Genomic DNA, 20,946 nt, shown 5'->3' on the forward strand with positions numbered 1-20,946 from the left:
AGTCTCTTTTATTATGAATGGCCCCGCCAAGCCCCGCACCCCCCTTCCTCGCCCAGCCCAGCCCAGCCCCGCCCCTCCCTGCCCCACCCTGCCCAGCCCAGCCCCTCCCTTCCCCACCCAGCTGATAGTTATTTGTATGAAAGATACAGATTTTCCACGGAAGCAATGTCTTATCTTTGCACGGTGACGCACAGAAGCTAGGGGAAAACCACTTTACTTTTGTTTTGTTGTTTATTTATTTTGTGGAGGGTGCTGTGCAAGAGGGGACGGAGGAGTCACCACCGAACTGAATCGCATAGCCGAGTCTGATGGTCCGAATCAGCCAGCGAGACAGGCTGGGGAGCCCTACCCAGGCCCCCAAGACCGTACAAGCCGGACCAGAGGGACCACAGTGGGGCACCAAAGTGGGATGCAGGGACCCGACTCGGAAGGCAGAGCGTCCTGAAGTGGGGTCATACCGCCATCCACGCCCTCTTGGGACCCAGAGATAGAGGAAACTGCTCTTTTACTGATAATGCGGTCACCATCTCCCTGTGAACGGCTCCACGCTGTGGCTTGGGTGGAAGCTGCTGCTAAGGCTGACCAGGAGCAGAGGCAGATGCAGGGATGCAGGGAGCGCCCTAAGCGGCGAACAGGCGGGGGGATGCAGCCGGCGGATGTGTCTTATCACCTCTGTCTGCTTCTGTGCAGCTGAAAACTGCTAGGCGAAGTTCTCAACTGCGTCGCCGAAGAGGCAGGCCTGGGAGATAGGGGAGTCGAGGAATCGATACTTTTCAGACTCCCTCATATCCATCAAGTTCAGCCAGAGATGGCATTCCTGGACCACCAAGGTGGACATCGTCTGACCGAGGGAGCGCGCCGTGACTTTCGTGGCACGCAAGGCAAGGTCTATCGCTGTGCGCAGCTCCTGCATCAGCCCTGGATCAAAACTACCCTTGTGCAGCTCTTTAAGTGCCTTGGCTTGGTACACTTGCAGGAGAGCCATGGCGTGCAGGACGGAGGCAGCCTGTCCACGGAGACTGACTCGGTGGGTTAGCCCCCACTGTGATCCTCAGGTCATCCTGGCTATTCACCGAAGTAGCCCTCTTCCTTTCAGAAGATGAGTTAGATCGGGATATAGGCGAGGGGACTACTCGAGTCTCGACTGCAACACCGTGATGGTAATCTTCCAGCAGTGGGCACATGACTCATCCATGAAAGCTACCTGCGTGATTGACGCCCAGACACATGAGGCAACTACCGTGAGGCACTTGAAGTCTTCACTCTTGCGTGACAGGATAGAGCAAGGAGCAGAAGAAGGCTGAACTCTCTGTCCAGCTTCTCTCAAGGAAATACCATAATTTATGACATGTTTGTTCAATTAGGTTGGCTCTGATTTCATTTGAAACCCATCTGTACTTTATCCTTTTACATCTCCTCCCTCCTCTTACACCTTGCTTTCCCCTTCCCCTCTGTCCATGTCTTATTATATTTTCTTCTATTGCTCTTTCCATCAATACCATTGCCCTCTACTCTAACCATCTCTTCCCCATATGCTCCTCCCTCTTCTCCTCTTCCAACATCTTCAGCTCTTCTTGCTTCTACTACATCCTCAACTCTTCTTGCCCCATCTCCTCTTCCTTTACCATCTATTTATTTCCCCTCATCTCTTTCTAAAAAGAGCTGCAATTGTTTTTTCCTGATATATTAAAGTTTTGGTTGGCTGTATGATCTACTGTGAAAACATTTGAGAATTTTGTCCACAGAGTTTTGAAAAAATGATACATGTGATTTGTAGTTTGCATGCAATGAAGGAAAATGTACAACCTGTTTAGGACAATTACAAAGTATTCAGATGACTGTGTTAACTGTTTTGAGAACAGTGACCTGAGTTTGGAGAAATGTGTCAAATCGTTTGAGAAAAACTGTAATTAGTGAAAACAGGGCTGGAAAATGAAAAATACATTTCTCCAGGAATTACATCTTAACTTTTTCAGAGATAAATGTTCAACATCAAGAACATATCCACATATTAACTCAAACAGTTTCTGCTCTGAGAACATTTTGCCTCAAGCAAGATCCATTTATCATACTCCTTCATGAAACTAACTAAAAGCTACAGTATGCTGATCCAACCATTTGAAATTCATTAACAGATAGTCAACTTAAAAATATGACAACATTTTAGAACTCATTAACTGTGTTAAGATCATACTGACATCCTGGGCACTGGTTTGATTTAAAAAGCAATTAGCAAACAAGTCTCTGCCGCAATTATCTCACCATCTCTTGTATACTGTATAGTGTCTACTTTAGGTTATGTCTTCCATGACAAGTAGTTTTGTGGACCTGTGCCAAATCACAGCAAACAACAGCATCACTGATAGGGCTGTGACATGAATATTGAGCAATTCCAGCATGCCATAAGTATTAGCTTTCTTCACAAATACCTTTTCCTCATCTCACTGGTCAGACTCTTCTTGGAAGTTGATCCATCCTGGCGTGCGGGCTTATCTAAAGACAGAGGGGCATCTCGAATGGGAAGGGGCAGAACCATAGTTTCCTGAGTAACCGGAAGGGTCTCCTCATCACCACCCTGCTGACCCAGGTGTTGCTTGGCATAGTCAAACCCCTGGACAGGCTAAGCAACAAGCAAACATTCACATATTTGATTACAGGCATGAAGGTTATTATTTTATAAGGTTATAGGTTATACACCACACTGTAAAAAAATTGGTGACATCTAAATTAACTTCTTTTTAAGTCAAATATAACATTTAACATCACTAAATGAATCTGAATACCAAAAAAAAGTATATTTTTTTATAAAAAAGTAAAAAGTATAAATAGCTCTTTATGATAAAAATGGCAGGTTACCACTTTTTACAGTGCATAATGGGGTTTCCAAAAAATATTACCCATTTAAGACAATTAAAAGAGTGTTTTGTTTTGTTTTGTTTTGTCTTGTTTTGTTTTGTTACCAAATCAATAATTTGGTGCTCTTTTGAAATAATTAATTTGAAGAAATGTTTTGACTATATATTTCAGGCATGAAAAGTGTATGTGTTGTCAGAAATATGACTGCTACATTAAAATGAGAATTTACGAGGATAGTTCATTGTTTCAAGTGCAATTAATAGTCACTAATACAAATATCACTGAATACAACTAAGATACACTAAATATAAACAGATGATCAATATTATGATATCTGTCAACAGATGAAGAGTAAAATGCTTTTTCTACTAAACTTTGTTCTCCCCAATTAAAAATAAAAAATATAAAACAAATTATGAGTTTAATACTCAGTGATGACTTTAAAATAAAAATAAAAAAATAAAAAACTATAAAATAAAAATTAATTTAGGTGTTAAACCTCATTTTACTTCCCCTGACAAATTTTGTCCCCTGTCAAAAACATTATTATTATTATTTATTTTTTTTATGTTTTGTCTGTGGACGTAAAATGGGGTTTAACACCTAAATTATTTTATTCAAATGAATAAAGTAATAATTTTATCTGACTGCATTAGATTAGACCAAGGAAAGTTCATGAGTTCACATGTTAATATAATCCTTAAATCTAATGAAGGTAAAGAGATTTGGCAGTGGATGGGCTTGAATATGAGACTTGACTCAAATTCTAATTAATTAAGTAGTCTGAAGGGAATTTGAATGAATGAATTTATGATGAATGAATGCAAACTGCTATTTATATCCATAAGTGACAATATGACTGACAGGTTTAGATTGGCAGAAATACTGTAGAAATATCGGTAACACTTTATAATAACGTTCAGTTGGAAGTCATTTATAAGTGGTTAGTTAATGATGAACTAATCATTTACAAAACATTCATAAATGATTAGCAAGTGATATACTAACATTTTATGTATGTTTTGTAAATTCTGTTACAAGTCATTTACAAGTGATTAGTTAATGATTAACTAATCATTTACAAAACATGACTATGCATTTCATAAATGTTTAATAAATTGTAATTTTTTTGTATGTTTTGCTCACATTAGGTGCACAGTGGTTAAAGACTCCATGTGTTTCAGAGAAGACAGCTGTCTATACCCTCACCAGTCAGCACTTACACTGTAGTACACACTACAGTGTTCAACACCTGATGCAGATGTGTAAACGCATGAATAAATCATTTACAACACTTTCTGCAGCCCCTAATCTAAAGTGTAAACTATTCATGACTTGTAAATGTGTTACACATCATTCGTAAATAAGATTCATTGATCTTATGCCTTATTGATTCTTGAAGTGGCAATCTACAATGTGTAACACATTTACAAGTGATGAATAGTTTACACTTTAGGGGATGCATGCATTTACACATCATTGTGTTGAACACTTACCTGTTACAAATAATCTGTACATGTATACAAGGCATTTACAACACTTTCTGCACTCTCTAATTGCTACATACATAAAAAAAAAAAATAACAATTTATTAAACATTTATGAAACGCATATTCATGTTTTGTAAATGATTGTTTAATCATTAACTAATCAATTGTAAATGACTTATAACTGAATCTGCAAAACATACATACAATTATTAACATATCACTTAATGTTTCGTAAAATATTAGTTAATCATTTACTAATCACTTGTAAATGACTTGTTACAGAATTTACAAAACATACATAAAATCTTAGTATATCACTTGCTAATCATTTATGAATGTTCTGTAAATGATTAGTTAATCATTAACTAACCACTTATAAATGACTTACAACTGAACGTTATTATAAAGTGTTACCTCTCCAGGAAACCATTGTGAAGAATGGCTGTGCGCCTGGCAAATATATTCTAATATTACTAATTGTAACTGTTTTTTTTTGGTTGGTTGTGGCATTCTGCTCAGTTTCCTATAGTTTCCCCGCTCTGTTTAGTTTTAATGATTACTCATTACTCCCTAGTTTGTCACTATGACTACTCTTTAAATTATTGATTATGTTTACCTGTTCCGTATATATGTTTCTTTTGTTTGTATCATGTATACCAACTGCTGGTATATCCTGTGTTTTACTCTCTCGTATGGTGGTTTTTGTTCCTGTGATTATTCTAGTGTTCTCTTGAGTGTTGAAGTTTAATAAAGACTGTTATTTATATCTTATTTGTCTTATTTGTGCACTGCTACCATCACATTGTAACACTAATGCACTGCATATGATTTTGCAAATAGCAAATCCTCAGTTGCTGGATAACTGAAGGCAAGGATGCGTTCTATAATGGTCAAGCAAAATTCAGGGCAGGCAGTAGTTTTTCAGTAATAGTGGATGACAAACTAAAGGCCAGAGGTTGTATTGGGGAAAGCAGGTCAGATCATTATACCTAATAAATAAGACATATTTGACATGTTTAAAAGAGAGCTGCTGCCTGCATTTCTTTTAGTGAGGAGGACATATGTTTAATGCTTTTTCACAGAGGTTTCTGTCCCTTCCATAGTCCATCTAGCCTACTTTCAAGTAAATCATCAGAGAATTTCTGACCTTATTCCTAAAATATTCAGCTTAGGCATACAAGCACGCAATGGAACACACACATATACACACATGCACACACACATACATTCAGATCCTAATTTGAAAAAATAAAAATACTGCTGTTCTATTGACAATTCAGCATAATCTTCATATTTATGTAATCCAAAATTTTGTGTCTGAAATTTTAAAGAAACAGTTCACTCAAAAATCCAGTGCAATTTAGTAAATACTTCCCATTGTGTTAATCTGAATCTGTATGATTTTCTTTACTTTTTGTAGAATGTCAAGGCTGCCTTCATTCACATTCATTATATGGAAAAAGCAGCCCGGACACTTTGCCTAAAAAAAAATGTGTGTGATTCACAAAAGAAATGTAGTCTTACATGTTTGGAATAAAATAAAAGGGTGTGTGTGTGTGTGTGTGTGCGTGCGTGCGTGCGTGTGTGTGTGTGTGTGTGTGTGTGTGTGTGTGCACGCGTGTGTGTGTGTGTGTGTGTGTGTGTGTGTGTGTGTGTGTGTGTGTGTGTGTGAGTGTGCGTGTGTAAACTAAACCTTTAATTGTGCAAGATCATTAGTATTTGTCCCTGAGACCTGTCTACACTACACATCATCCTTAACACTGTGTGTACATCAGGATCCAGAGCAGCAGGTGAGATGATTGAAGAGCTGAATAACTACCTGAGGGTAATAACCCACGTCTCTCCAGTAAGCAGTCTAAATGAGAGAAAACAGCATGAAGAGTCATCAATCATTTCTAGCTCTCTCTCATACGCTCTCTTGGGATGTATTCCCAGAGGCAAGCAACCAAAGCATGTAAGCATTTGAGGAAAACTGTTGTTGAAGCCACTGTAAAATATGCTGAGTGTACAAAATACCATAATGAGTTATAATGAGAGTGTTAAGAGCAAAGCAGTGCCTTATGGGAAATGGTCAAGCAGGATATGTGTCTAGTCACTGCCATACCTTGACTCGAGGGTTGAAGTTGCTGATTGGATCGCTTTTGAAATCGCTCTTGTTTTTATGACACAGCACCGTGGTGATGATAATGATGATGAGGGTCACCACACCGATGGGTGCAAGCACCGCAGCAATGATCCAAAGGTTGTTGGGTGGATTCTTCACCACAGCTGCATGGTGGGAAAAATATTTAGTTTGCATAACAATAATTTTGTTATTGATTACATTAGCAGCATTTCAGTACTCATTCTTTTTCTTCTTTCAGTGGATTGTACAGTACTTAGTTAGCTTAAAGAATTGCAATGAAAGCAATATTTTGAGTTTTAGTCCATGTCTGTTAGCTTTGATGCCTCAATATGCTATTCCGTAAAGCTGATCAAAATAACCTTTAGCAAATATGTCTGCCTCCGAAATCACATAGTCTCGTGTAGGTACTTATTTTGAATAAGTAATTACTTTGCAACCACTAAAAAGGACTTTCTATATAGGATGAATGTGTGTAGGAATGTAGTCCGGATGTACTACATCTGCCATTTTGTCATCATCATGTGACCTTCACTGCCATTCACAATTCCTCTCTCGTGGCCTCATGCGATAGTAAAGTGTCCATCGTATGCACACTTCAGAATCTCACTGGAAGTAGTAGGTAGTAGTAATAAAAACAATATGTGATAAAGAACTATGTCCGAATTCACAGTACTCATATAAATATTTTTTTTCGCCAACTGTAATGTAGAAAAGTGTGCAATTTTGGATGCAGCCAACATATCTATTTCAGACATGAAACTTTAGATGGCACGGGCTGATAGTTCTTTTGTATGCAGTCTGCTAGGAATCACATAATTTACTGCATGGCACAAGCTGATATGCCCTTTGCTGATTCTGCAGCCAATGAGATTGCTTGCTCACCATTTAAATATACTGTTTAACAGTTTGTTATAAGCTGGTCCTGCAATCAGATTTCCTCCACCTGTCTAGATCTGCTACAAGATGCATGTATGCCTATTATATATAATAATCATAATTATATTTATATAATTTTATATTATGAAATAAAGGCAGTATATTTTAAATATTTGTTTAAAGGCATCTTTTTTCTAAGTACTATGAATGAAGGCCAGTACCCCCAAAACCAATACTGCTACTGATGTCTTTATTAAATGTATGTATATATATATATATATATATATATATATATACATATACATATATGTGTGTGTGTGTATATATATATATATATATATATATATATATATATATATATATATATGAAGAGTTCAGATGCAAAAGCCTCTAAGTGCCATCTGAAATTTTCTTCTAAAATAATAATTTTTATCAAGCTCATATATTTAAGTTCAGTGATTTCACTTAAATGACAATTAATAGGTAATTTTCATTGCCATTTAAGTGAAATTACTGATCTTAAATATATGAACTTGATAAAAATTATTATTTTAGAAGAAAATTTCAGATGGCACTTAGAGGCTTTTGCATCTGAACTCTTCATATATATATATGAGGCAAATCAAAGTGGCAAATCATGTTTTGGACTGTGATGTCATTGAAATGTTATTTTCAAGTAAAAAGAGGATGAGAACTTAAATATTCCACAACTTTCGGTTTCAATAGGAAATACCCCAGTGAAAAATAAATTTACTAAAATGTATTTGAAATACATTTATTTATGCTAAGTATACTACAAATAAATTTACATATTTATGTAATTAATATAAATACCCAGCAATTGTACTTTTAGTATACTAAATTGGTATACATAAAGTCTGCTAAATTGGAACAACTAAATTTGTACTTAATGCACTTTAATTATCCAAAAATGGTGCTGAGGCTGATATTATACACAGATCATACTATCCTTACTAATAGTGATATTAAAACACATTTTAGGGTTAATATTAAGAAATGTACATTGTGCAATAAAGAAGCACTCCAAATAAAGTTTAATTCTAATATTTATATCAGTAAGTCTCAAGCGATATGTCAGTAAATATGTTAAAGGATTTGTATTATACTTAGTAGAAATAAATGTATTTTAAATACATTTTGGTGCAGGCTTTTTTCACTAGAGTATGTCAACACAGGAAATTGTGTACAGTAAAACATTTCATTTGAAAGAAATGTCCTGGTTTTGATTCAAGTTAAGCGTTACCCAAAGCATATCTATCATAATGTTGAACCATGTCTCAGTTGGAAAAAAAGTATCCTTAGTTACATATTCAAATTTTGTAACTAATTTAACTATTTTTGCATATAGTAAAATTTCTATAATTAAAATAGAAAACGTAATATTGACCTTCAGCCTGCTGTTGGACAAAGTATCCCAGCGTGAGTGCCATGGTCTGCGAGTCCACTGTGTTCAGAAGCTTGGCTGCAGATGTGCCAAGCAGTGGGGTCTCGTTTTGCTGGGCATAGTAGGTCATCTCAGCTGGGTTTTTTGGCCCATGCACACGCCTGATACTAACCATCTGAATGCAATGAAACACAGCTTGATCACTTCCAGTAGACACAGTTTTATTTGGTAAACCTAAATGTTAAACCTTTTCCATCAAACAATTTACAGGGGGGGGGGGGGGGGGATTGGGACTTGGGGCTTTGTCACACTGTGGCTGCGTCCGAAATCGCATACTCTCTTAAGTATATACTTATTTTGAATAAGTAATTACTTCACGACTGCACTCTATATAGTATGAATGTAAGCTGGACAAACTACATTCGCCATGTTGTCATTATCGTGTGACCTACCAACGTTAGTTGCGTCGCTTCACTGCCATACACAATTCCTCTCCCGTGGCCTCATGGGATAGTGAAGTGTCCATTGTATGCACACTTCAGAATATCGCTGTAAGTAGTAGGTCATCTGGGTACTTTTTGCCTACTCTTTTATGAGTACTGTACACTTTTGTCACCAAAAAAAAAATTCTACTATATAGTAGGGAAGAATGCGATTTCAGATGCAGCCTGTAAGATTTATTAAAGGTCCCGTATTATGCCCCTTTTCACAAGATGTAAAATAAGTCTCTGATGTCCCCAGAGTGTGTATGTGAAGTTTCAGCTCAAAATACCCAACAGATCATTTTTTACAGCATGTTTAAATTGTCATTTTTTGGGGCTCAGAAAAACGCGCTGTTTTAGTGTGTGCCCTTTAAATGCAAATAAGCTTGCTGCTGGACGACATAGGGGGCGGAGCTTCAAGAGCTCACGCTCAGTCTCTCAGGACAATTTCATCTCAAGAAATGATGATAATAATATCAGAAACTCTCAGTAACGGTGTTCATTTCGAGTCAGACAATAATGCCTACAGAGTCAGAGTGCTGTATAGAGATGAAACAGGTATAGTTTAGTAGTTTAATTATGGTTATTATAACGTTTTTGTCATCTGCTTGTATGTATCCATTATTTATTAATAGCCTACAAGTCTGCTGTCTGAATGATGATCAAACATATACTGATGAGTTTAACCCCCTGGGGTCGGCTATCGCGCCGGCGCGATAGGCTCGTTTTTTTCCGTATGAGTGCAAATATATATATATATATATATATATATATATTAATTTTTATCTTATATGCTTGTGTTATACATCAATCGATCCTGTTTAGTGTGTATTTTTTTTGTGTATGCTCATAATAAAAACAAAGTGTTGTGCTTTTCGCTAAATAAAGAAAAATAAACATGATGCGAGTTCTGCCTACTCTCCGTCAGTGAAGTCAATTCTGAAACGCGTCCGAGAATGAACTGTAACTCAGCGAATACTCAGTCAAACAGGCATACAGACACACAGGCATGAAGCTTGAATTCTCTTTTTTTAAATGAAGTAATTTTTATAAAAAACAAATATTCACAGTTTATATAATATGTATGTAAAGAGAGAGATGTCAGTCGTTCTCATCTCAGCTAATTAAGTTTGAATGTGACTCCGCCTACGGAGACCGCGCTATTCAAACGCAAATGTGAGGCGATCCATACAAACCTGTGAAACGCCCACATCCGCTGGATAAAACACTGGATGCCTGGCGTAAGCGTCTCAGCTGCGTGGCGTGTCCGTTTTTATTTCGGCTCCCATGTTAACAGTTTAGAGTTTGCACACTGCCTGTGTGAGACGCGCGTCTCAGGCGCAGCACGAGCCGCGTGGAAAACGTGTGCATTCTAGAAATAGAACCGACGCCTATTTTTCACGCGACACGCAAGCGTCTTGGAAGCGTTTCCATGCAAAATTGAATAGGAAAATCTGTTTATTTGTCATTTTGACACGAATACATATTAATAAATGTCCTTTTGATGTTTAAAAGTGTCTAGGTTTTGACATAAATGCAAATATAAATGTAATTTTAAAAATATGATCGATTTTCAAATACTGCTGTATTGGATAAACAGCTTTTAGCAAACTCTATTGCTATACTGAGATGAGGAATATATACTGTATGTGTTTTGTCAAAAATAAAGTCATCAACTAACTAATGAATCCTTTACTTTGAAATACGTATGATAAAATGTATACTTTAGTTTTGAAAGATGTTGACTAGTTTTGAAAAGATTATAAAGTATGTATGTGCATGCATATGTATATGTGTGTGTGTATATATGAAGAGTTCAGATGCAAAAGCTTCTAAATGCCATCTGAAATTTTCTCCTAGAATGATCATTTTTATGAAGCTTGTATATTTAAGTTAGCTATAGGTGACAAACCTGAATGAATGGCTCATTAAGTATGCAGGGACGTAGTCTCATCAGGTGTGAACTACTAAATATGCATGATGCTGTTGGAGCGTTTACGCCCCATCCGCATATTGGCTTTCCAAACTAAAAGTGTTTCACAAAACTAAAATCAATGTATCGTTTTATGTGAATGATTAGGCAAGATGATTTTCATATCATTTTGAAGAAAAAACACTAGGCCATGACATCCATTAGTCAAAAGTCTTATTGCCACATATTTAGTATGTGTTTTGTGGCCTTATTTCAGAAACTTTAATTTTTTGTTTTTTTCGATAACCATGCATAAACATTATTCTCTCAAAAATGAAAACATGTACATACATGTGGCTCACATATTATGGAAGTCCTGTTTGTGCTATATAGAGTGAATTTACACCTTTGCCATTGATATGTTTATAAGCAACTGAAAAAAGCACAAATGTCAGGGCATGTCAGAACATCTCAAGGACCCCAAAAACACCTTAGACCCCAGAGGGTTAATAAAGTTTATTGTACATCACACAAAAGATGAAGCGTCAGTTTTACTTCAGAAAATCACCGTAAGAGCTGAGTAAACACAGTAAGTTATTAGAAGTGCGCAAGTACATAAACGAATTTCGGTAGAGTTGAGGGAGCATTCCTGTGGGCGGAGGTTAGTCAAAAAACGGTTTTAATGAAGTCATTAAAGAAGGAAGTAGAGGGATGTAGTCCAAACGGGCCGTTCGATGTAGTCAACTTATGTTAAATAAAATATCTCGCTTGGCATTGAACTTTGAGCTTTATAATTTTACAGATATTATTTATACTCTAACAACAACATTACACACTAACTAAAGTTTGAAACATGGGATCACGAAGAACGGGACCTTTAATTAGAAATGAGCAACAAGGATGAAATCAATATCATACATGAATTCCTCCTGATGTAACAGAAGATTTTGTGTAAAAACATATTCAGGATAAATTTTGCAGGATAAAAAAAAAAATATCAAGAAAATTAAAAAATAGGTAAGACAATTATATAATAATACCCCTTTTGGATTATAATTTGTGATCATGTTAATGTTAAATGTTAATGGTATAATGCTAAATGACAAAACTGGTCTAATCTGAATTAGCACATTTTTCTTGTTTAATGTGATCTATAACATTCAGCCACGCTTTTCATCTACATGTTACCAAAAGCAAATAAAATTCTATATTTCTTTTCCTCAATTTCTATATTTGTTTACATTTTTGTTTGCTGTTTTAAATTTGTACCATTTTGCATTTGAATGTATATAATTAATAGAGGTGGTGATGGGGAATGGCAAACTAAAAATTTTGAACAAGGAAATTTGATTACCACAATGAATTCATGCTAAAGATCTAAAATGTCCATGTTTTCTATTAGTGTTACATCCCACCCCACATACTGTTACAACTTACCCCAGTAATCGGGTAGGTTGTAACAACAGCACTCTTTGTAAGTGACAATAATTTACACAGTTTAAGCATACATTCTAGACAGGGTTTGAAATGAACTCACCAGCCAATTTGCCTACAAAATTTTTAAGTTACCAGCAATTCAGACTTCTGGCTTCTGCTAGCCAGAAACAAAAATATCAGAAATAAACCAGATTATCAAAGTCACAGGTTTAAATATATTTATTATTAAATCTGATTTTGAATCTTTGCATTGCTTTCAGCTTTACGGCAGTCAATCACTGTTTGCGGGTACCATTCAAATAAAATAAAATAGAAATAAAAACAAAATTCTCTGTGCCATCTCTTATAATTGCCATGAGTTTACTACCAGCACTGTCAAGGTCACCAGCCTAGTCACCACCTCCTTCACTACATTTCCCAGCATCCTCCTTGGCCCACACATCCACAATCACCTGCACCTGTCAGCAATCCCCTCATTAACTTCACCATAAAACCACTCACCTTGTGTTCCCTCATTGTCCAGTCTCGATTATCTCGAGTGTGTGGAACGTTTGGACCCATACCTCCTGTGTCTTTACCTGTGTGATCACCTGTGTCCTCTCCAGTGATTCTTCCTGTGTTCATCCCCAGTATTCCTCTCCAGCGTCTGTGTCCTGTGCTCTCCTCTACCTTGTGTTTGCCATTTACATGTTTGTCTGCCCACTGCTGTTATATAAACTCTTTCACCTGCTCTTCTGTCTCCAGGTCCCTGATACGTAACAGAAGACTGGACCAAGACAGATTGCAGCACGATGGGCATCCTCCTCAACACACAAGATCCTACCGACCTACTCCTCACCATCACCCAGGATCACCGCCCGATTGAGGACTATATCGAGGAGTTCCTCGACTTCGCGTCTCGGGTGCCATGGAACAATGGGACCCTTAACCCTCTGGGGTCTAAGGTGTTTTTGGGGTCCTTGAGATGTTCTGACATGCCCTGACATTTTTGCTTTTTTCAGTTGCTTATAAACATATTAATGGCAAAAAAAAATTACACACTATTTAGCACAAACAGGGCTACCATGAAATGTGAGCAACAAGAATGTACATGTCTGCATTTTTGAGAGAATAATGTTTATGCGTGGTTATTGAAAAAACTAAAAACTAAAGTTTCTGAAATAAGGCCATAAAACACATTCTAAATATGTGCCAATAAGACTTTTGTCTAAAAGATGTCATCGCCTAGTGTTTTTTCTTCAAAATGAAGTGAAAATCACCCTGCCTTATCATTCACATAACACAATACATTGATTTGAATTTTGCAAAGCACTTTCTGTTTGGAAAGGCCATATGCGGAGTGGGCGTCAACGGTCATGTATATGTAGTGGTTCACACCTGAGGAGACAATGGGGCCCGCATACTTAATTAGCCATTCATTCAGGTGAGTCACTGAGCCACAAGAATGCAAGAGCAACAGTTGGAAGCATCTCAATTCTTTTTTTATTTTTCCTCATATTGTGCTTGCAATTTGGCCTATAATATCCAAGGAAAACATGTCTAGTAATTGTGCAGTTAATTCTCATACTGTATTTTCAGTTTTGGAATATTTATGTGCTCCCCAAATTTGTCAATAATAAAACACAATAAAAGTTATTTAAAGAAAAGGCTTATATTTACCTTTTAATAGTTTGTTTACATCTACCTTGTAAATATATTTTTTATTAAAAAGGTTACAATTACAACAACAATTCAAGTGTAATCTTTCTTTGTAAAAACTAAAGTATACATTTTATCATACATATTTCAAAGTTAAGGATTTGATTGATTATTTGATAACTTTATTTTTGACAAAACATATTATATTTAACATAAGCAAATATTGGCAAACAAAAGCTTATTTGAGGTGGCAGATATTTTACATTAAAAATGTATAATCTATCCAAAACTAATCAACGAAATGTTGTCTTTCATATGTCTGTAACATAGGTCTTTCATTTTTATTATAAGTAATATAAATGTTAATTTGCAGTTTAAATCCAGGAAATTTGTTAATGAAAAAATTATTAAAAGTAAGATACAATTGATACAAAACGAAATTCGTTTTAAAGAAAGGATTTGTACTTTCTGTTTTGAGGTCTCTGTGAAAGTTTGAAAGTCTTTTAGTGATTTTTTTAGAGCGCTCGCGTCCATAATGGAGAACTGTCACGTAATATTGTTTTTTCCTCATAAATGCGAACACGAAAAATAAAAGACAAAAGACTTTTAAGTAAAACTTACTTCGCTCTTCAATATGCTGCCGTTCGTCGTCTGAGTTACAATCTTCCTCTGAGGAAAAGGTGCATTCTTCCTCGCCGTCCAGAATCATCTGAAGGGAGTCTTTATTACCGGAGAAGCGTGTCATACTCAAAACGCGATGAACTATCAGTAAGTCTGATGAAGAAACTTTTTATGGCATTGATCAGGGGGCGGGTGCGCTGCATACTAGATCATCTAACGATTTACATGTGAATCGCGCCGGGGGCGGGGCGGCCGCAGCTGATTATAGAGATAATGAGGCAGAAGGAAAAACGGTACCTCTCCTTGCTTTCAAACGGATTACATGAGTTGAAAACATTTGTTTTTTATATAAATTACTTCATTTAAAAGAGGAGATTTCAAGCTTCATAAAGACATATCTCACGTGCCTGTGTGAGAAGTATTCGCTGAGTTATGATTCATTTTCGGACGCGTTTCAGAATGGACGACACGGACAGAGAGAAGGCAGAACTCGCTTCGTGTTTATTTTTCTTTATTTGGCGAAAAGCACAACACTTTGTTTTTTATTGTGAGTGTACACAAAAACAATACACACTTAACAGGATAGATTGATGTATAACACAAGCATATAAGATAAAAATTAATATTTTTATTTTATTATTTTTTTGCACTCATACGGAAAAAAACGAGCCTATCGCGCCGGCGCGATAGCCGACCTCAGGGGGTTAAGACCATCTTTTGGAGCAGTTTGGACGATCCGCTCTTCCAGCAATTACCAGCTGCTGCCACCATGTGTTCCTTAAAAAGGTACATAGATTACATTCTGTGGTTGAGTGGATCCTCCTACACCATCGAGGAAGCAGTTCCAGATCTCTCTTCCATCCCTGTCTCCCCACTGTGTCCTGAGCCTGAGTCTGTTCCTGCGCATGAGCCCTCTTCTCTGACCAAGATGGCCGGCGCCACGCCAAAGCCCTCGTCTCCAGCCAAGAAGGCCGCTGCCACGCCTGAGAGTTTGTCTCCGGCTAAGATGGCCGCCGCCATGCCTGAGCACTCGTCTCTGGCCAAGATGGCCACCGCTACGCCTGAGAGTTCGCCTCCGGCCAAGAAGGCCGCCGTCACGCCTGAGAGTTTGTCTCCGGCCAAGATGGCCACCGCCACGCCTGAAAGTTTGTCTCTGACCAAGATGGCCACCGCCATGCCTGAGAGTTCATCTCCGGCCAAGATGGCCGCCTCCTCGCTGCCCGAGCCCTCAGCAAAGATGGCTGCCGCCTCGCCGACTGAGCCCTCAAACAGGATGGTCACGTCACGTCAGAGCCTGTGTCTGTTACCGAGCCTGTGTCTGTTCCTGAGCCACGCCCATAGCTCCACCCAAGAATTTTTTTTGGCGAGGCTATAGGTCCCCGGCCAGAGTGGCCAAACCTGGACCTCATGGAAAGGCCACGATGGTTGATCCGCCCTGGCCACCCGAACTGCAGGCTCCGCCCTGGCTGCCTGCACAGCCTGCTCCACCTGCTCCGCCCTGGCCGCCTGCTTCGCCTGCTCTGTCCTGGAATCTGCATACCCTGCTCACCCTCCGGATTTAGACTCCAGGATGCCTGCTCCATTCCTCTCCAGCGTCTGTGTCCTGTGCTCTCCTCTACTTTGTGTTTGCCATTTACCTGTTTCTCTGCCCACTGCTGTTAAATTAACTCTTTCACCTGCTCTTCCGTCCCTATTACGTAACAAGCATGTAGCAATAAAGACGGTAGGTATTTATGAGAACGGGTTGGTATTTAATGTTAACTGGTCGCACAGCGGCGTGGACATCTCACAGGTAGGCTTATCACACACTGGTCGCATCATTCTGTATTCGCATTCTCAAGTTCAAGGTGGCAGTCCAAAACAGTGAATCTAAATACGTAAATATATTCGCCCTAAATTGTTGTATTTTAATAGAAAACTGTGAGTGGCGGTGCTGTGGTGCGGCATGATTTGAACAGTTGGAGTCATAGTTGGGTGTGCGTATAGTCATAGAAAACAATGTGTTCGAATTTTAAAGGCATGGCCTCTTTACGCGTTGGTTTGCTATTGTTTGAGGCTCCTTTTGGGGGAAGGGCTCTGATAGCGATGCCATGCAAAGTGATAGATAGAATATGAATCATAACCCACCAAATTGGCTAGTGTGTTGATATGCATTACCTGACAGAGTGGATTGTCAACCGCATTTGGCGGGTTGGCGGTGTTAATTTCAAATCATGATTGTAGATCTCTAAACAAATTTAATTTGAAGGAAAAACATATGGAAGCATTATAGTTTTGCCAATTTCCAACTTAACTATGATATTTTCACATCTTCAGCTAAAACTAATTCAAGTAAGAAATTACTATACTGTTGGGCCAAACTATGGCCATTTCTTACATAGGGTTTGTGAATCTGACTTCCAGAATTAATATATATATATATATATATATATATATATGTATGTTTTTGATAATTATTTATTTATAGAATTAATATATATATATATATTATATATATATATATATATATATATATATATATATATATATATATATATATATATATATATATATATATATATATATATATATATATATGTATGTATGTTTTTGATAATTATTTATTTGTTCGCAATAAATTTGCTCAATACATTAGCACTTGGAAGTTCCATTAGGTCGTACCTGGACAGTGTAACTGCCCACCGTTGTTGCCCTTTTGAAGCGAACACCTTGCTGATGTGCCACCATGAAGAGCTCAGCCAACCGCTCCTCCATCAGACTGGCAAAGCTCTGGTACTGTCCTTCCAGAGAGGAGTTTTCCACATCCTGAATCACTGGAGAGATAAAGAGAGGGAGAGGGAGAGACATTAAATGAAAGAGTCTTGCTGTAGAGCAGAGTTTCTCAGTGCTGGCCCTCAAGTTCTGCAGCATTTAGGTTCTAAAACACACCTGAACAAGCTAATTGATGTCTTCTGGATTGCTAAAAAGTTATTGGCAGATGAGTTTGATCAGGGTTGGAGCTATACTCTTCAGGACGGAGGACCTCGAGGGCTAGAGTTGCTGCTGAACCACTGCTGTAGGGTCTTGCTCACAGTAGTTACTTCTCAATTATGTTGTACTTGGTCAACGATATGATGAAAATTATGACCAAAACAATGATGAAACAGATGACAAAAATGACTTTGTCGTTTTGTTTGTTTTTGCTCTGCCAATAAAAATAGTTTCAAACAAAGTCAAAGCAGGATCAATTAATACGTGTCCCGTACCATTTCATGAATATTAGCATTATTCATCACACTCAGATCTTGATTAACTGATCAATTACAGGGACAGTACAGGAGATGGATTGCTGTTTACACAGAATGGAAAGAAATTTAAAATGATCTAATCTTGCCATAGAATGGCAGCATGATATTATACGTATTATACAAACTCACTGGAGCAAATGGTTTAAGTATTTGTTATGTATGTTATGTGAAAATGCTTGTAATATAACACAAGAAAAACATTTCCCAGATGTTTCCCACATGTTCTAACAGTTTGTTTATGTGAGGTTTTAGGAGTATTCTAGCATAATAGAGGACCTTAAAGCAAACATATACAGAGTAAAAATCACAATTTGATTTTACACCACATCCCTCCATATAATGGGAATTGGAGTGAAAATCATCTATGGAAATCTCAGTTATCCAGAACAAAAGTTGTGGGCGGATGTCAACAGAGTAAAAGTCAACAGAGCAAGCAGAAAATAATCAAATTCTTCTTTCTAAATTAAGTTCTTTCATTTATATGGTTAGTAATGAACATTCATCAATAAGATGATTACCTGTGATTATCCAAAATGGCCTGGTTGCTACTGATGTGTTGAGGTTATGGTATTCCAGAGCTGCAGAGGAAAGATAGTGAGAGGGGAGAGAAAGAAAGCAAGAGGGGAGAGAAAGAAAGCAAAAGAAACTGTTGTAGAGAGGAAGGGTAGATAAGAAAGCTTGTATCCAAAGACATTGCTTTGATCCTGGGTCTAGAGGCTTAGCTGAGCACATCTACTCTCCAACAGACAGTACAGAGAGTCTAGCCGCATTCCCCAAATGAAACCTTTACTCGATTGCATACTGGCAGTGTGATTAAAGGCTCTGGCTGACATCCTGTCTTGAAGGCAGAATCACTAAGCAGCCTGCAAAATTCCAACAGCTGTTGAATTACTCCACTAAGGTCTTCTAGGGTCTAATCTGAGGAACAACAGCCTAAGTGTTTTGACCAGCGTTTAATTTACAAGCATATCATTTTTCATATAAAATGTATTTTTCAAAACCCATCCATCAATTCCTCAAACCGCTTTATCCTCTACAGGGTCACAGGTCCCATTTTTGTATTATAAATAGATAAATATGACGAAAGAAGAAAATGATGACTAAAACAATGATGAAACCAATTTTAAAAATGATCAAAGCAGGATCAATGCAGTGGGGTTGTTTTTGTCTTGATGGTTTGCAGTGGTGGTTTCAGTGTATTGTATGAATCAGTTTTAAACAAATAATTGGTTGGATGAATGACTCAATGACTCTAAATATGATGTCAATAATGTCTAAATATGACTACTTCACTACCTTATTCGGAAAGGCATGGATAAGGAATAACAAATTCTACCTTATAATAGGAAAAATATTGTTTGCTGGATAAAAGGTGCTCCAGGGGATATCACATCACCACAAAATAATGAGTGTGTGTAGTGAATGAGTGTAAACTTTATGAATGAAATTAGTATTATCAACCTTGACAAGAAGGGCATTGTAAGAGATGTAAATGTGAAAACATACCCTAGCTACCCAGTCTCAACTGTGAAGCCTGTCCAAAGAGATAAAAGTTAAGAACCTGTCAACTAAAATCCCTGCTACAATCCTTCATAGGGATGTCAGACGACTGATTGTTTTTCTTCCTGCAGAGCAGTGTTCTTCAACCCTGGTCCTGAAGGACCCCCAACACTGCACGTTTTCTTTGTCTCCCTAATCAAACACACCTGATTCAACTCATCAGCTCATTAACCCATGTGATAATGAGCTGAAGAATTGAATCAGGTGTGTTTGATTAGAGAGACAAAGAAAACGTGCAGTGTTGGGGGTCCTTCAGGAGCAGGGTTAAAGGGACAATATGTATCTTTTTAGGTATTTTATTATCTAAAATCAATATTTTTATTCATAAATATGTCCTCAATGGTGTCCAAATACCTCTGCCAATGATCTGACTTGTCCTCGTAAACGAAGAATTTGTTATCTTTATATACATAGGACGGGTAGGTCCACGGAGGCTTCCATGTAGTTCCGCCATCTTGAAAAACTATAATAGCAGAGAGGGACAAAAAGTACTAGGCCAACGCGTTTCCACAACGCGTTTTCGTTCAGAGCCAGCGTCACGTGACTGAAGTCAGCAGAAGCGGAGAAGCAGAGCAGAGAGAGGCGCTTGTCACTGCCGCGGCAAGTTTAAAAGGCTGCACTGCACGGTTAACGAGTCATCTTTGTCGAAAAAGTCCAAAATAAGACCGTAAAAGGAAACGTGAACGGAGATTACAAAAACAAGGGTTTATGTCGGGATAGCTAATGCAGGAGAAAGCTTTCAAAAGAGAAGCTGAAGTTGCCTGCTTTCTTCTCGACAGGTAAGTCAATGTTAAGGTCTTAATTACAGGCTTTTTATTTTTATTTTTTTATTAGCCTAGACCAGCGTTTTTTTTACCATCAATCTCGGATCGTCGGAGGTCTCTAATAACAACAAATAATGCGCACAAATTTATAATAAAAATGCACATCATATGTTTTCGGCGTTGAATTGCGGAGGTTGCGCTTGCGCATGATTTTATTCCTGTGCCTTATTCCCAGTGCGTCCACATAAAGCTGCCTATTTTTCATTGATGCGCTTACAGTCAAATACACACGAAAACATTGTCACAACGTCTGTCTTGCCACGTATTCACATAAACACATCGGTTATGTCCGTGCTGCTGTCAACGCAACGCGTGCGATAAATGTTTTTCAGTTTAACACGTTAAAAATATTTAAAGCAATTAAAGCAGCATTTTTTTTCTGTCATGCTTTGGCTAGCGTTACATTATATAATCACGTTCTTCTTCATGCAAA

General features: G+C 37.7%; 1 protein-coding gene across 2 annotated transcripts; it reads right to left on the minus strand.

Annotated features, from left to right (window-relative positions):
• Positions 1-1,891: 1,891 nt before the first annotated feature.
• LOC308695188 (UPF0606 protein KIAA1549L-like) lies at positions 1,892-19,785 on the minus strand. 2 transcript variants are annotated; one of them, XM_081373217.1, is made up of 9 exons: positions 19,636-19,785; positions 18,648-18,707; positions 17,771-18,026; positions 17,504-17,655; positions 8,756-8,927; positions 6,451-6,614; positions 6,166-6,201; positions 2,430-2,620; positions 1,897-2,328 (listed from the first exon to the last, which is right to left on the minus strand). In XM_081373217.1, exons 4-9 carry the CDS (start codon positions 17,594-17,596, stop codon positions 2,292-2,294), a joined length of 693 nt encoding a protein of 230 aa, XP_081229343.1. In that variant the 5' UTR covers positions 17,597-17,655; positions 17,771-18,026; positions 18,648-18,707; positions 19,636-19,785; the 3' UTR covers positions 1,897-2,291. The 2 variants fall into 2 exon arrangements, with proteins under 2 accessions (XP_081229344.1, XP_081229343.1); XM_081373218.1 differs by lacking the exon at positions 17,771-18,026 and having other exon boundaries at positions 1,892-2,328.
• Between the last annotated feature and the right edge of the window lie 1,161 nt (positions 19,786-20,946).

This window comes from Scardinius erythrophthalmus (assembly GCF_964197995.2).
Source record: "Scardinius erythrophthalmus genome assembly, chromosome: 8".
Taxonomy (NCBI): domain Eukaryota; kingdom Metazoa; phylum Chordata; class Actinopteri; order Cypriniformes; family Leuciscidae; genus Scardinius; species Scardinius erythrophthalmus.

What these genes read in the sequence shown, in the direction of transcription:
- LOC308695188 (XM_081373218.1), bottom strand. Translation starts at nt 17,596, where the DNA reads ATGGAGGAGCGGTTGGCTGAGCTCTTCATGGTGGCACATCAGCAAGGT. An exon ending in ACTTCAACCCTCGAGTCAAG is followed by an intron (nt 6,202 to 6,450) that starts GTATGGCAGTGA and finishes TCTCTCATTTAG; the next exon opens with ACTGCTTACTGGAGAGACGT. An exon ending in ACCAGTGAGATGAGGAAAAG is followed by an intron (nt 2,329 to 2,429) that starts GTATTTGTGAAG and finishes GATTTGGCACAG; the next exon opens with GTCCACAAAACTACTTGTCA.